This window comes from Vipera ursinii, assembly GCF_947247035.1.
Source record: "Vipera ursinii genome assembly, chromosome: 1".
Taxonomy (NCBI): Eukaryota; Metazoa; Chordata; class Lepidosauria; order Squamata; family Viperidae; genus Vipera; species Vipera ursinii.
Genome location: NC_139512.1, coordinates 273654776 through 273669845, shown reverse-complemented (window position 1 = coordinate 273669845; position 15070 = coordinate 273654776). Strand labels below are relative to the sequence as shown.

The 15070-nt window shown below is 39.4% G+C and overlaps 1 protein-coding gene across 1 annotated transcript in view; it reads right to left on the bottom strand.

Moving 5' to 3' along the window:
• Window positions 1-7735, bottom strand: part of CCDC170 (coiled-coil domain containing 170) — a 58852-nt gene extending 51117 nt beyond the window's left edge. Inside the window, exon 1 of the mRNA XM_083348745.1 lies at window positions 7589-7735. Coding sequence (XP_083204871.1) covers window positions 7589-7705 — 117 coding nt within the window. The 5' untranslated portion in view covers window positions 7706-7735. The remainder of the gene's footprint in view (window positions 1-7588) is intronic.
• Window positions 7736-15070: the final 7335 nt, after the last annotated feature.

Genomic DNA, 15070 nt, shown 5'->3' with positions numbered 1-15070 from the left:
ACATATGTGCTCAGGCTCATCCTTTTTATACCGATTGCGATCAGGGTTTTGGCTAGTATTTCAATGCGTGTACCGTTCTCCCACTTTGCTCTTCAGTGTCAGAATCCTGAATATTGTTTCTATTCTGAGAACAGCTGGCAGCACTTATCCCAGAAAGCCCAATTACCTTAAATAAAGCAAGGATTTATGAAAAGAGGAAAGTGAGAAGAATCAACATTGTGTCCTCTAAATGAGTTTTTAGCATGATGTCTGCCCAGCTGTTACACTTGTCTATTTATCTTTTAGCTTAAAATGTTTTCAGAGGAGAATTTATTTATTCATTTAACCTTAACAAGAAAGCATAAACAGTGCAACTCTAAACTTAATGCAGAGGGTTGGGATTGGGGAGGATTCGTCTTTAAGTGCTGTTCAAATTGTGCAAAAACTTCAGCGCAAAGCTGAGAATTTAACTTTTCACTGTAATATTTGATTGTTGTTCCTGAGTTGGGAATGCAGCCTTTTAAGGAGCCTAGTTGCAGAAGTTGGAAAGTTAGTAGCATCACCCAGTCTCCTTAGCCAGGATTCAACGAGGCAATTAGCCTTTTAGTCGGCCAATAGGCAAAGGGCAACTTTTTCCTGACAAGGTTAGATTGTGCAAATGTTACTGAACAGATACCGCTTGAATTTTGATTGGAATGCCTTTTCAGGAAGGAGCATTGAAGAAATGGTTTCAATTTCATTGCTTTATGCCAAGTATACCTTTAGGTGTGTAAATCTTCCAGTAACACAAAGCTGTGACTACAATTTCCCTGACTTGACCCTCATCCCCTCCCGAATTGCAGGAAAGTAGTCATATTGCTGATGGCCAAAGAGGAAAGAGCACTGTTGTTGTAACAATCACACCCATTCACATGTAACCTATCTAAGAAGTGCGGTTTTGTTTGAAAGAGTTGTGGTATTTTTCTACCCATTATCCAAAGGAGCTTAAATCAAATTTCAGTTCCGTTCGTAATTCATTCAAACCGCTGTTTGAAACACATGCTTAATATATTGTTCAATATTCTGCCTTTGATACCGTCCTGTTTTTAAGGCAGAATAGAAAAAGTGATTGTATTAGGACCATAACCCTGGTCTCTCCTTCTGTTGACCATTGTGCCACCTGCTGTTTAAATTATTCAACATCTCTGATAATTCCTTCACTATAAATAAAAATCCCCAATCACTATAAAAAAGCATGAAAAAGGAATGTAACCAAAACAAATATGAAAATATCAAGAAAGATGCATATTTTAAAAATGTACATAAAATTAAACAAAATTTGGTTTAAATTAAACAATACATTAAAGCCTTAGAAAATGATTTACCTAAGAATAATTAATGTTTGTATAACACTGAATGTTTAATTTTTTAAAAAAAAACCTTTAAGTTGTCTATAATTTGTATTGTGGTTTTATTCTATGTCTATGTACTTAGTTATGATTAATGAATAGACTCACTACCATTACTTCTATAATATGTGCTGATTAATATAAACAGTCTGCATGTGCTATATATATTATTATGCCATTTTTCCTAAAGAAATATAAATTCTTTTGAAATTTGTTTCGCATAGTTTTTCATAACACATGCATTTTGCATACAGCTTTAAATCTTCCTTAATACTTCTTTACCCACTGTGCTTAATATATCCTTTTTATATTCAGCTTTAATACATAGTCCCCACCCACTTCACCTCCCAATAAAGATTTGTACATTTTTGAGCCATGAACAACAATCTTATGGTTTATGCTGAAAGAATGTCTGTACTGGTAGATCATCTAGTTTTTCTTTTACATGATACACTACATTACACAAGCCCGAGGCTGGCAGTATAGCAGCAAAAGACAACTTGGTACATATGTCCTTTTGAGATGGGACACTTCTCCTTTTCCTGGATACGATATTTTTAAAAAGAAAAAAAATATTGAATTAAATCTTTCACAATTACCAGATCAAACGGGATGTTGAGATTCCCATCTGAACCTTGTAAGACTTTGGACAAGAACTCGAAAATCCTGTTAAATGTTGGCAATCAATTGAGATTCTGGCCATATTAAAAAGTCTTTGTGTCCGGATTTTATTTTTATTTATATGGCCACCCATCTCAGACACTGGCTGTAGACATTACAGATCATCCGTTGGATTTTGACAGACTACAAGTGGTCCATGGGCCATAAAGAACCAATGATGAAAAGAAATTCTGTGGTTTTCTTTTGCATTGTCTCCCAAAAATGAGCTTTAAGATATGATGCTTTGGGACATTTACACATGGTCATCAACTTACAACCACAATTTAGCCCAAAAGTTTCTGTTGTTAAGTGAGACATTTGTTAAGTGAGTTTTGCCACATTTTACGACCTTTCTTGTCAAAGTTGTTTAATGAATCATTGCAGCTGTTAATGACATGGTTGTTAAGTGAATCTGACTTCCCCATTGACTTTGCTTGCCAGAGGGTCACAAAAGGCGATCACATAATCCTGGAACACTGCAACCATCATAAATGTGATTCAGTTGCCAAGCATCTGAATTTTGATCATGCAGTCATGGGGATGCTGCAATGGTCGTAAGTGTGAAAAATGGTCATAAGTTTTTCAGTGTCAATTTTCAATGCCAGAATTACTTAATTGTCTTCCACAGCATTCCTACATAGGCATTATATCTATTCTGAGCCTGTGGCACCATGATATTAAACTATGTCACATATAATCAGTTGAAGTTGTTCAATGCCTTCATAAGCTGAAATAACGCCAAATAAATACGTTTCTATATCTGGTATACTATTTTTAAAATATGGAAGTTACCACATCAACATTCAACATTTATTTTTTCCTATAAAAATAGAGAAAAATACAATATTTAGATAAAGGGAATAAACTTTTCAGCTATGTTGACTATCCCTACCCCACTTTTATTCAGAGCTATAGAGAAGTATTTGCAAGTAGTGGATGCATTGTCCTACACTTAACATCCTAATTTTAGGGCCCTGACCTGGAAGGATCCCATGAGGCAGCTATGCAAAAATCTTTCTCTGTTTCTCTGAACTTTACATCAAAGCATGGTTGAAGGAAAGATAAAGAGCAGAAAACCAGAAATCTTAAGATACATGTACTCCCTTTGTTATGTTTAATAAGAAACAGCTCAGTCCTTGAATGTCAAAAGATAAAACTGTACCGAAATATAATTGAAATAATAACTGTTAGGGCATTATGTAAGGTATCACAGCTGTTGAAATAGTGTCCTATGAAATGAATGTTTAATCTAAAAGTATTGATGTACAATGAAACTTTAAGGAGCAATGTAGGCAATTCCTTTTTCATTATTTCCAATACTTTCATTAGAACAGCTTTCCCCAACCTTGGGTTACCTGATACTTTGGACCACATCTCTCAGAAATCCCCAATCAATATGTCCAAAGGTCTCATGGTTGGAGATAGCAGAATTTGGGATTATTGTTATTGTCTAAATTATTGAAATTTAAATGAAGCTAATTATACTAAGAGTAGTTAAACAACTTCCTCGATCTATGGAGATTCTCCATCATCCAAGTCAGGATTGTCCCAAAGAAGAAGCAACTGAACTTTCTTTGTTTTTTCTTTTAAAGTCTTCCGCTTCTCAACCAAGAAGCTTCTTGGATGAGAATTGAAATGTTTTCAAAGAAAACAAACCAAGAAAGTCTAGTAGCGTTTTGGAAAAATACCTTTGGGACAGCTTCCTCGTTACTTCTTATGGATGGATAATACAGTGGCTGAGCCCTAACCTAGAAGTAAAGATTCTAGGGCACTGGTGGCAAACGTATGGCACACGTGCCAGAGGTGGCACACAGAATCCTCTCTGTGGGCACGCGTGCCCACTCCTCACCAGCAGGCCCCCCCCAGAAAGTTGCCCCCAGGTGCGGTCCGCGCAGAGCAACACAGCCAAGTACATGGCAGCCAGGCTGCAGGGACATCATGCACAGATGATGCTGTGGGGTGCAGGTGGACAGTGTGGCTGCCATGGTGCTGAAGGGCCGCCTGGGCAAACTGCTGTGGCGGGTCATGGAGGTGGTGGGTGGCCCTGCAGGTGGGCAGAGGCAGGCAGGGAGTGAGGCAGGGGCAGGTGGCAGGGCGGCTTTGGGGCACTCGGTCTCTAAAAGGTTCGCCATCACTGTCCTAGGGCCACATTTGGCCTCTGAGTGCCCTGGATGTAGTTCACAGACTTCCAAAATTGATCATGAGAATCTTTTTAATGTGACAAGGAAAAATAAAATGATTTGAGAGTTAATTGTAACAAAGAGTCAGTTGGCTCAGTTGCTAGAAACCAGGAAACTGTGAGTTCTAGTCTCGCCTTAAGCGTGAAAGCCAGCCGGATGACTTGGGGCCAGTCACTTTTTCTCAGCCCAACTCACCCTCAAGATTGTCATTGTGGGGAAAATAGGAGGAGGGAGTATTATGTATGTTTGCCATCTTATAAAGTAATAAAGGTGGGATAAACTAATACATAAATAAAATAAAACAAGAAGTTTTATTTTAAATATTGTATACAGTACTGCATGCTGCCCAGAGTCATATAATGGAATTGAGCCGCTTATAAATTTAATACACTTAAATTATTTCCTCACATAGCAGCTCATACAATGTGGACATGCAATATAAAACTTGTAGTATGCAAATCTTTACAATAATAATAAATATATAAGTTACATACTACAGCTTTTCTTATCGTCTCAAAGCTATGTTTGGATGAGACCAATTATGTCAACTATTACGTGACTATTTGCCAGCAACAGAGTCCAACATTTTATATTTTCTTAAAATATAACTGATATTTTCATTGACTTCCCACTCACTTTGTATTTGTTGGCTGCTGGATTCCTTAATTAACATATACAGGTGTTTGACCAGTGGAGGGATTCAAATATGTGAACAACCGGTTCTCTGTGTGGATGCCGCTTCTGGAAATCCATTCTGGGCCAAAAAATTAGCTACTGGTTCTGCCAAAGTGGTGCAAACTGGCTGAATCCCACCACTGTGTTTGACCAAAATAAACTTTGATAGCTTGCCCACCCCCCAGTTTTAGTCTTTCAATGCAGAATCTGATTTATTACTGGGCAACCTCACTTTTTAAGTATATTTTTTATTTGAAGTACATATATGACATGATTATACATACTAAGATTTAAAACTAATACGTAGCATAGATTTTTCATTTCTTCATATAATGCTAGGGATTTCTGAAAAAAACATTCTGAGTCTACAGATTGAAGTTTGAAAAATATTCTTAGATCTGAGTAAGATTACTTTCCTGGGAGCTGCCAATATTGAGAAACCTCTTGAGCCATGAGATGATTAAAAGAAGATCAAAAAGTTCTACAAATCAAAGAAAGCTAAGACTAACTATTCCTTAAGGTTGGAAGGGATTGGGGAAAATACAGAAACATTATAGGTTGGACAAAGCATAAGTAATCATAAAATGTTTGCAGGTTTCTTCCCGAGAGAGAGGAAAGTGGATGGAAGACTTATGAAAATATTTAATCACAATGTGTAAATCAGTAAAATACAGCCTGGCATTGCAACATCTTCCATACACTTCAAAGGAAAAAAATTATGCTGCTGTACTGAGTCCAGTGCAACAATGAACTAGCTCTATGAATATTTATTATCATAAAGCAATAGACCAAATTAGATAATTATCACTATATGTGAAAATATTCTCCCTCCCACCCATTTATTGGCTAAAGCAGGCTTCTTAATATGGTTACCCTTCAAATGTGCCAGACTACAACTCCTATGTTCCTCTAGTCATCATGGATAATGGATGATGGAACATGGGTTCAGCACAACTTGTTCAACCCAGCTCTCTTTTCCAGGCATATGTACAACCCAGAGAGGCCTCTAAGGCATGAATTCTAATATTAACTAGATGTCACCTTTTTTATCTGCTGAAGAATTTCAGTGGGTAAAATATCTTCTATTCTGCTGAATGGTGTGGCTTTTTGTAAAAAGCTGTTTATGTAACCCATGTTCTGTCATTCTGACATGATTGATTAATGCTACTTGTGTAAGAGTAGCAGTTAAGATCTATCATCAAGAGGTACTTGTTGAATTGTAAAAATATAAACTAAGTCGGATTTTATCGAATGTTACTTTCACCAGAAGTTGTTGGGTTTTTTTAAACTGTAGTGTACTGTTATTCTTAGCAGCTAAAATCTGGGAAATAAGCCATGTGCTACTTTGTATCTTAACAAAATGCAGGCTATACATGTTACAAACGGTCATGTTTTTCCCTATCCAGTTTCAAAAAAAAAGAGTTAAGAAGGAAAGGGACACCAGTTGGATTTCAGGCTTCTGAGTGGCAAATTAAAATCCAAAACTTTGGGAGGGTTTTGGGGTGGGGTGTGGGAGAGAGATCAGGAAGGCGCTGAGCAGCCTTGTGCTGCTTGATGCAACACCATGCCTGCATAGGAAGAATTACCAGTGGGTTTTTGGCGCACCGAATGTATATTGATTGGGTGTGTGTGTGTGTGTGTGTGTGTGTGTGTGTGTGTATAGTTAACAAGCATTTGACACATATCTCCCCTTGCTTCTCAGCTAACAAAGCGAGAAAGAGCCTGTGGCTTAAAGGTGAAAACAACTGCCTAATGTGCAATCAGCCCAGGTTCGAATCTCAGAAGGGTATGGCTGACTGATGAAAACTAATAAGTTTGAAATGCATATCAGTCTCCCTTAATTCTTTGTTAGCAATTTAAAATTTACACAAATATGAGCTGTCACCGGTGTGACTACTGCCTGTCGATGGCCTTCAGGTTAGGCTGACACAGGAGATAAAGATTTGTCCCATGTTTGGGGCCTAGCAAGGTAATCTAAAATAGTTAACAAGCATTTGACATTCCAAGACGGGTTGGGGGGGCGGCCAACGCGGCGCGACGCGGTCGGGGCGCACTGAGGACAGTCCGTCCCGGGAGACAGTCGTGTCGGGGGCAGGGGGGCCCGGCCCCCGCACGCGCCGACCCCCGCGCCGCCTGCCCGCAGACCCGCGCATGTTTGTGAAATATTTGTCAAGTCATTTGAATATGCCTTGCTAATTAACTCTTTCTTTCCTGTTTGGCCTAACTCAAGGCTATCCACAGGATATAGTCACAACTTATGACAGCTCATTGTGTAAATTATTCAAATTGCTAAAATTGCTCCCTAAAAAATAGATATAGATATAGATATATAGATATAGATAGGGATTCCGTCGAAACGTTGCGCCTACACCTTTAGTTCTACGCGGGGAAAAAACCCGAAAAACCCAGGATCCACATAGATATAGATATATAGATGATATAGATATATAGATATAGATAAAAATCTCCATTCGGCCAAACCACCTCGCAGATGTTGATGAAATTTCTCAGCCAACCAGCTCGAGCTGTCGGGAAGTTGAGTCGGGGCAACTGGACTCCTTTTCCTTACGGGTTCGAAACGGGGCGCTGCTCAGAGCTGCGCTGCTTTATTTCGAACCCAGCAGAAAAGAAGCTCAGTCGCCTTCCAGACTCGACCTTCCTTCCAGTGGGGCTACGTACGGGAAAGGCAAGCCCGAGGAGCATTACCTCCGCTTCCGAAGAGGCTGAAAGGCTGGTGGGCGAGCGCAGCAACGGCGCGTTGCTGGTCACGTCGATGAGCCTGGAGCAGGCAGAGCCCGCACGGGAGCCGCTAGCGCTTCTCATGCTCCCGCCGACCGAGTGCGCGCGAGGCCCCGGCTGCTTTTTAACTTCAGCCTTCGGAGGACGCGGCGAACAACCCAGCCGGGGCGCGTCCCTTCAGCGCCAGGCTTGCTTTGGCTACCTGGGTTTCTATGTCAACCGCCCCGTGGTTAACACAGCTGGGGCTGTCGATTAGAGGATACGCCCGCTGGGTTATTCTCGCGAGACGTTTTTTGTTTTGTTTTTTTTCAAAACAGCGGGATCCTAAAGTTTGGTTTTTATTAGGTGTCCGGCGAGATCCGACGACATTGGTTTCGTCGTCGGTAGCGCCGTCCATCTCGCAAATGCGACCCCCGGGGAGGCTAAGGCCGCATGAAAAACATCACGAAAAACCAGATCAAGCCAAACTTAACAAGAAAATGGGAAGGGAAGGTTCCCTTAGGGGTGGGGTAGGCAACCTCGGCTCTTTTATGACTCATGGACTTCAACTCCCAGAATTCCTGAGCCAGCCAAGCTGGCTCAGGAATTCTGGGAGTTGAAGTCCATGAGTCATAAAAGAGCCGAGGTTGCCTACCCCTGCCTTAGGGCAACCGAAAAAAAAGATGATCAGGAATAGGGTTCACTATTCAAAAGCTGCATTTTTTAAAATCGTCCTTTATTCTTTAATAAAGTATTATTCTAGACAAGGCATTCTAGAGAGAATCTATTACACACACACATACATACATACATACATACATACATACATACATATATATATATATATATATACACCTTAATATATTTTCAGAGGGTTTTACCAAAAAAGCCTTTCTGACTGAACCTGGCCAATTAAATGCATTTAACAAAAAGCAAAAAGGGTGAGATCTATTTTATTGTTCTGTGGTCTGAAATCAAACCATCTGGTGAAACTGTTCCTTGCCTCCCCCCTCTTAAGCTCAGCCCCCCCCCCATGTGCAGATATAAAAAAAGGCCATGGATAAAGTATTTCGCTTTACAGCATGCTAATTTTCACTACTTAAAAAAAGTGTCTTTAAAGCAGTGGTGCCCAACCTTGGAAACTGTAAAACATGTGGACTTCAACTCCCAGAATTCCCCAGGCATCTGGATGGGGAATTATGAGAGATGAAGTCCACAATTTGTAAAGTTGCCAAATTTGGACTCTCCTGCTTTAAAGGAAAGTGGGACAGGGAGCTAAATAGTGACCAATGCAGAGTTGCCTGGCAACACTTGTCAAATTAATTCATTTTTGGACTGTCTTGACAACAATGTAACTGATCTGTCCATTATTCCCTTTTGCTACATTAATCCTGAAAAGCATTTCATTTGAGGAACGTTTCTATTCCCAGGAGATTTTCATTGTGTTACCTTCTAATCTTCTTTTAAAATCATTAGTTTTAAATATGTTACATACTGTACTGATGGGTTGCTTTTATAGTAAAAGTATATCAGCTGCTTGGCTTAATTGTCCCTTATACATTACTGAGATGTGATACATATTAGTAGTCACAATTCACACTTTTTCACCATTGTATACACTAAATCACAAGGCTGATTTCAGAATGTTTTGGAATATATATTTCATAGATCCTTTTTCTTGCATGTAGCTGCTGAATTTAATATCCTGGAAATGTAATAAATTCGATTTTAGTGTGTCTTAGTCTCTCCACTGGTAGTTATTTTTGGGTTAGATATTATTACTATGGTGCACCAGTTAGTTGAATGAACTTAAGGTTTAATACATAATCATGTAGAATCATATTCCCAAACATTAGAATATTGGAATATATTGCTTTTGGATTGTTGCAAAAATATGTGATTATGTGTTCCTGGAAAGAAACACTCATATCAGATTGAAAGGTTGGTTTAGTGAGCTCTCAGCCTTTGAACTGATGCTTTATTGATGGAAAGGCAACATCAGGCAAAACTATTCTATAGTTTAGGTTTAATTTGTTGGTTAGAAATTATTTCTATTTATAGTAAAAAAAAAAAGTAGAGCCATGTTGTTCATTCTTTTTATATTAAGCCCCCCCCCATTTTAATATGCATTATTTAGTGCTCTTTTAAGGATATAATTGAATAGTTTGGAATTAAACCATATGTTTTCAATTATTTTTTCTACTTTGTATAAAATTCAATACAATGTCTCATAATCCACTGAATAAAAAAGCAAGTTTAAAAAAAACCAACTTCCAGTTCAGATTTTTTTCACATGCTGTATTTTTAAACATCCTTCTACTCGACAGCGTATTAGGAGTGCTTAGTAGTTGTGTTCAAAATTCTTTCTTCTTTGTCCTCTTCAATATAAATCCTAAGTTACATTTCATCAATACTTTTTTGTGCATAGAACAAAAATGGGCATTTCTTAAAGCTATTCTAATTCAAGTTATTTGTTTCTGAAATATTCAGCTTCTTTGCTCTTTGTTCACTTCTACAATTCAGTAGAATGAATTGTAAATGACAATTTATGACTTAGCTATCTATGTAGGAGACATTAACAGTATGGAATTGTTTTCTGTAACAAAACTTCTGTGTTTATTTATATGCTCCATGATTACTCATGTGAAAAATACATCAAAAAAGATCTTAGGAACAATCTAGTTATAAAAAAACTCAGCATCTATTTGTGATTGTTATTACACAAGTCAAATGTGAAAGCTGCCTAAGAAATGCATTACTGCTGTAGGTCATCTTCCTTAAAAATCATTTTTCAGCTTATAAAGTCTACTGGTAAAACTTTGTAAAATCCAGAGCACTTAGTAAAAAAAACCTAGATAAGCTTTTAATCCTTTTTGTAGAAACTTACAAAGCAGTTTCAATTTTCTACTTTGGCAAATTTCCACTACAGATTACTATTTTTTAATTATTTACTAGTAGAGGGAGTGTGGGATTTTCATGACCCTGTTAGATATATTTCAGCTGACTTTTAAAGTCTGCTAATTTCCTTTCCCAAAGAAGAACTATCCATCCTATTAATAAAGTCAGAACAATGAAACAAAACCTTTGTTCCTCTCGTGGACCACTTTGCCTTGTGTATGATGATTGCCAGAACTTTGGAGAGGATGTTACAAGCAGATTTAAAATGTTTCTGATGACTAGTAAACATTCCAGCATGCAGAATTTATTACTTTATCTCAAAACGTATGAAGAATCCTGTTTACATAAATATTTAAAATAAATTAAAGAAAAATAAAAAGGTAAAAAGGTAAAGGTTCCCCCGCACATGCATGCTAGTCATTTCCGACTCTAGGAGCTCATCTCCGTTTCAAAGCCGAAGAGCCAGCGCTTGTCCGAGGATGACTCCATGGTCATGTGGCCGGCATGACTAGACGCCAAAGGCGCACGGAACGCTGTTACCTTCCCACCGGAGTGGTCCCTATTTTTCTACTTGCATTTTTACGTGCTTTCGAACTGCTAGGTTGGCAGAAGCTGGGACGAGTAACAGGCGCTCACTCTGCTACGCGGCACTCAGGATTCGACCCGCCAAACTGCCGACCTTCTGATCGACAAGCTCAGCGTCCTAACCCACTGAGCCACCACGTCCCTTAAAGAAAAATAAAAGGTCACAATTACAGAGAACAATAATTTTTCAGAATTCTGGTTATAAACAAATGAATATAATGCTGTCATGCTGTATCTTCAGATCTTATCTTGTTCCAAGAGGCATACACCAGTGTTTCTAATTTAGGTGACAAAGTAAACAAAACATGGACAGAGTTGGGGGAAAAAATTAAGTGTGCCTTGTTGACCAAAAGTTCAAGCACACAACTGTATTAACATGCTGTTCATTTGTGGGTAAGCCAGAATCTTGAAGAATTAACTTTGCAAATATGAACTCTTTTTCATATTTGTTGTATTCAAATCTGCTCTAATATGGGTCTTTGGGCATATGTTTACAAATAATAATGCTCCTCAAAAAATATGCCTTCCAATTCCATGCAAACATAACCATAGAAACTATGCAGATATTTTGTTTTGAAAGATCAAGTTGTTGTTGAGTCAAAGGAAAGTGTTATTTTCTGCAGAAAATAGGCAACTCCTTTTATTATTTTTTTCTAGTGAACACAAAGAATTTTAGCATTTACTAGAGCGCTAGAGTAAATTTCGTGGATTTAATCTGAAGGAGCACAACATTGAAGAGAGCCAGATTTTATTACAACAATCATTGGGTGCCACCTTTACAAGAGGGGACTCTGAATGATGGAAAAGCCAAGATTTTTATAGACACTGAGGGCCACAAGGAGGGAAATCCCAGGGACCTGATTTGCCAGCCCCTTTGGGGAACAGCTAGGCAGAATCTTGTCAATATGTTTGGCATTCTGTTTCAGGAGGGCAGCTGAGTTAGGGAAGTCCATTGATGAAGGAGATGGAATGCTGAGGTGATCAGATGGAAGGCTGGGCTTCTCTATGTTGGAATTCCCTTGTAAAGCCTCCCTTGGGCTGAGGTGAGGAATGTCTATTGCACGGGTCGGCAACCCGCGGCTCCGGAGCCGCATGCAGCTCTTTGAGCCGTCTCCTGCGGCTCCCAGCTGCCCGGTGCGCGTGCACCTCTTCGAACGGGCAGTGGTGCACGCCACCTCTCCAAATGGAGTGGCACCGCCCGTTTGGAGAGGTGCGCGTGCACCTCTCCGAATGGGTGGAGATGCGCGCGCACCTCCCCAAACCTTTGAAGAGGTGCGCGCACACCTCCGCGTGAATGGGCAGCGGCGCCGCTTGTTGGGAAAGCTGCCGCGGCACGTTTGCAGGCTGCTGAAAGCGGCAGCTCTGCAAACGGGCCGCAGCAGCTTTCCCAACAAGCGGCGCCGCTGCCCATTCTGAGAGGTGTGTGCGCACCTCTCCGAACGAGCAGAGGTGCGCGCGCACCTCCCCAATCCTTTGGAGAGGTGTGCGCGCACCTCCGCGCAAACGGGCAGCGGCACCGCTCTTTGGGAAAGCTGTCGCGGCACGTTTGCAGGCCGCCGAAGGCGGTAGCTCTGCAAATGGGCCGTCCCCGTCGCGCAACCGGGAACTGGTTCCATCACACATAAAAAAATGGCAACCGTGTGCATCCGCGCATGCTAAAGAAAAATCCGTTTTGCGCATGCGCAAAACATTTTTTGCACATGTGCATGCATGGACGCACGCACGCGGTTCCCACTTTTTTTTATGTGTGATGGAACCGGTTCCCAGTGGCTCTTTTCCTTTTTCAGGTTGCCGACCCCTGGTCTATTGTTTGGTTTAGATGGCATTGCACAGGGCTTCGTCTTGAGCAGACATGTCAAACACAAGGCCCAGGGGCCTGGATCTGGCCCGTGAAGTGGGTTCATGTGGCCCGTGAAGCCATCCTGGAAACAGTGAGGGTCTCTGGCCCAGAGACCCTCCTTCTGCCAGAGACCCTCAGATCTGTCCCACTCCTGCCCAGGCCTCCATAGGCACCCTTGATGCGAACGATGTAGAGCTGGCCATGCCCACCCAAGTAGGCCACGCCTACCCTGGCCATACCCACACGGCCCCCTGAGGGCAACCGCAATGCTGATGCGGCTCTCAATGAAATTGAGTTTGACACCCCTGGTCTTGAGGCAAGAAGGATCAATTTGGGTCTGATAGAATTAAATAAAGTGATGGACTAGGTTTAACTCAACTCATGCCTAAAAGGCAGAGAGAGAAAGGATTTATTTAGATTTATTTTTTCCACTATACTAAACATAGAGTTTATATTCAGATAATTGAAAAGACATAGATTGCTTCTATGTACTGCTGCAAAGTTGTAGCCTATTAAAAGATGCAAAATAATTCCACAATTTCACTGGAAATTAATGTTGTGCTTTTGTGTCCATTAAACTTTGCAGTAGCATGAATACCAACCTAATATCAAACTCACCTAGCATTCAATTTTCCTGAATCAAAAATCCACCTACCTGCAAACTGAAAAGATGGTAACTACTGACAGTCATCTAGAAACAATGGCACTTAAATTTAAAGAAAAATTTTGTTTGAAATACTGAAAAAGCTTGCAGTGGCAAAAATTATGTAACAAAGAATAAAAGGAAGTTATACTGTTTTTAAAAATTGAAAAGAAAAACATAGAAAACCTATATTAGACTATCCAAATATAATCCATTAGAAATTTTCTAATTAAAAAAAGACAAATTCAATTAGCTCAAAATGCATTCTTACTGTATCATTGTGTAGCGAGTAATAGTTTTACTGATTTACACATACTTTACACATATTTAGATCCCATGTGGCAACATTACTATTTCAATATTATATGTTATATATGGATAATATATAGCAATTAAATACTTGAGTATCTGAATATTTCAGTTTACAATAAGGCACACTAAGCGTGCAAATAAAAAAATGGCTTTGGATATGTTACATACTGCATTGGTAACATTTATAGGGAATATCAAACTAAACTATTTGATGCGTTGTCTGCATTTAGTATAATAACAAAAATGAATTAGTGCCAAATGAAAAATATGAATTTATAAGCTTTTTGTCTAATACAGCCAGGAAGAAAAAGCATGTTTCTGTTCTCAACTGACCTCTGTCTCAATAGCCACATACAGGCAAAATATTGATAAGAGTTTTGATAAGAATCTTGCTCAGATAAGAACTTCTCATACAGTACTGTTATAAATCAATAGTCAAGACATTCTGGTGATGAACAGTAAGTGAGCATACATATAAGTCTTGTATACAGTCACATACAATAGCTTTCATTATAGTGAAAATTAATACCAAATGCACGAGGCATTTAATATTAATTTTGCTTCTACTGTAGAGCCTGTAGACGTATTAAGTACAATTAAAACACAGAAATTATTGAAGATTTGTGCATGTTCTCTGCTAGAGTGATCACAGTGCTTTGTAAAGTTGCATTTCTTTGTGGAAGAATTCAAAGCACCAGGACTGATGGCAAGTTTTAATAGGCTCAAAAAGCATTCTCCCTGGCAAACTATCTTCCTAACTGTAATTCATGTTCATATTTTTGTTGCTTAATTTTTTAAAAAAAAACTTGTTAAAATAAATGCCAAAAGGCATAAGAAAAATGAAATAGTTGCTACTATTATTTAACCTGTATATATTCTTCTGCTCCTGGGGTAATTCAGACTCAGGGCCAGCAGGATTTTTTTTTTTTAGGGAAGATGTAGACTATTCATATGAACTTTTAATTCGGTCTGCAATCCTGTCCTTCCTTCCTTTATAAAGCACGCTTGAAAGTTAGTGCCTTCCATTCTCAGCTGTTGTTATAAAACAAGCACAAAACTAGTGGGTCTTGGTAAGTTTCGTATTCTTGTCCTGTTATTTAAGATGAGCAAGAAAGAGGGCTAAGTAAAAGAATCGAAACCTCTGTTAGGCTCTGTCTCCATCTACTGCTCACTTCAGCAGTGCCCACCACAA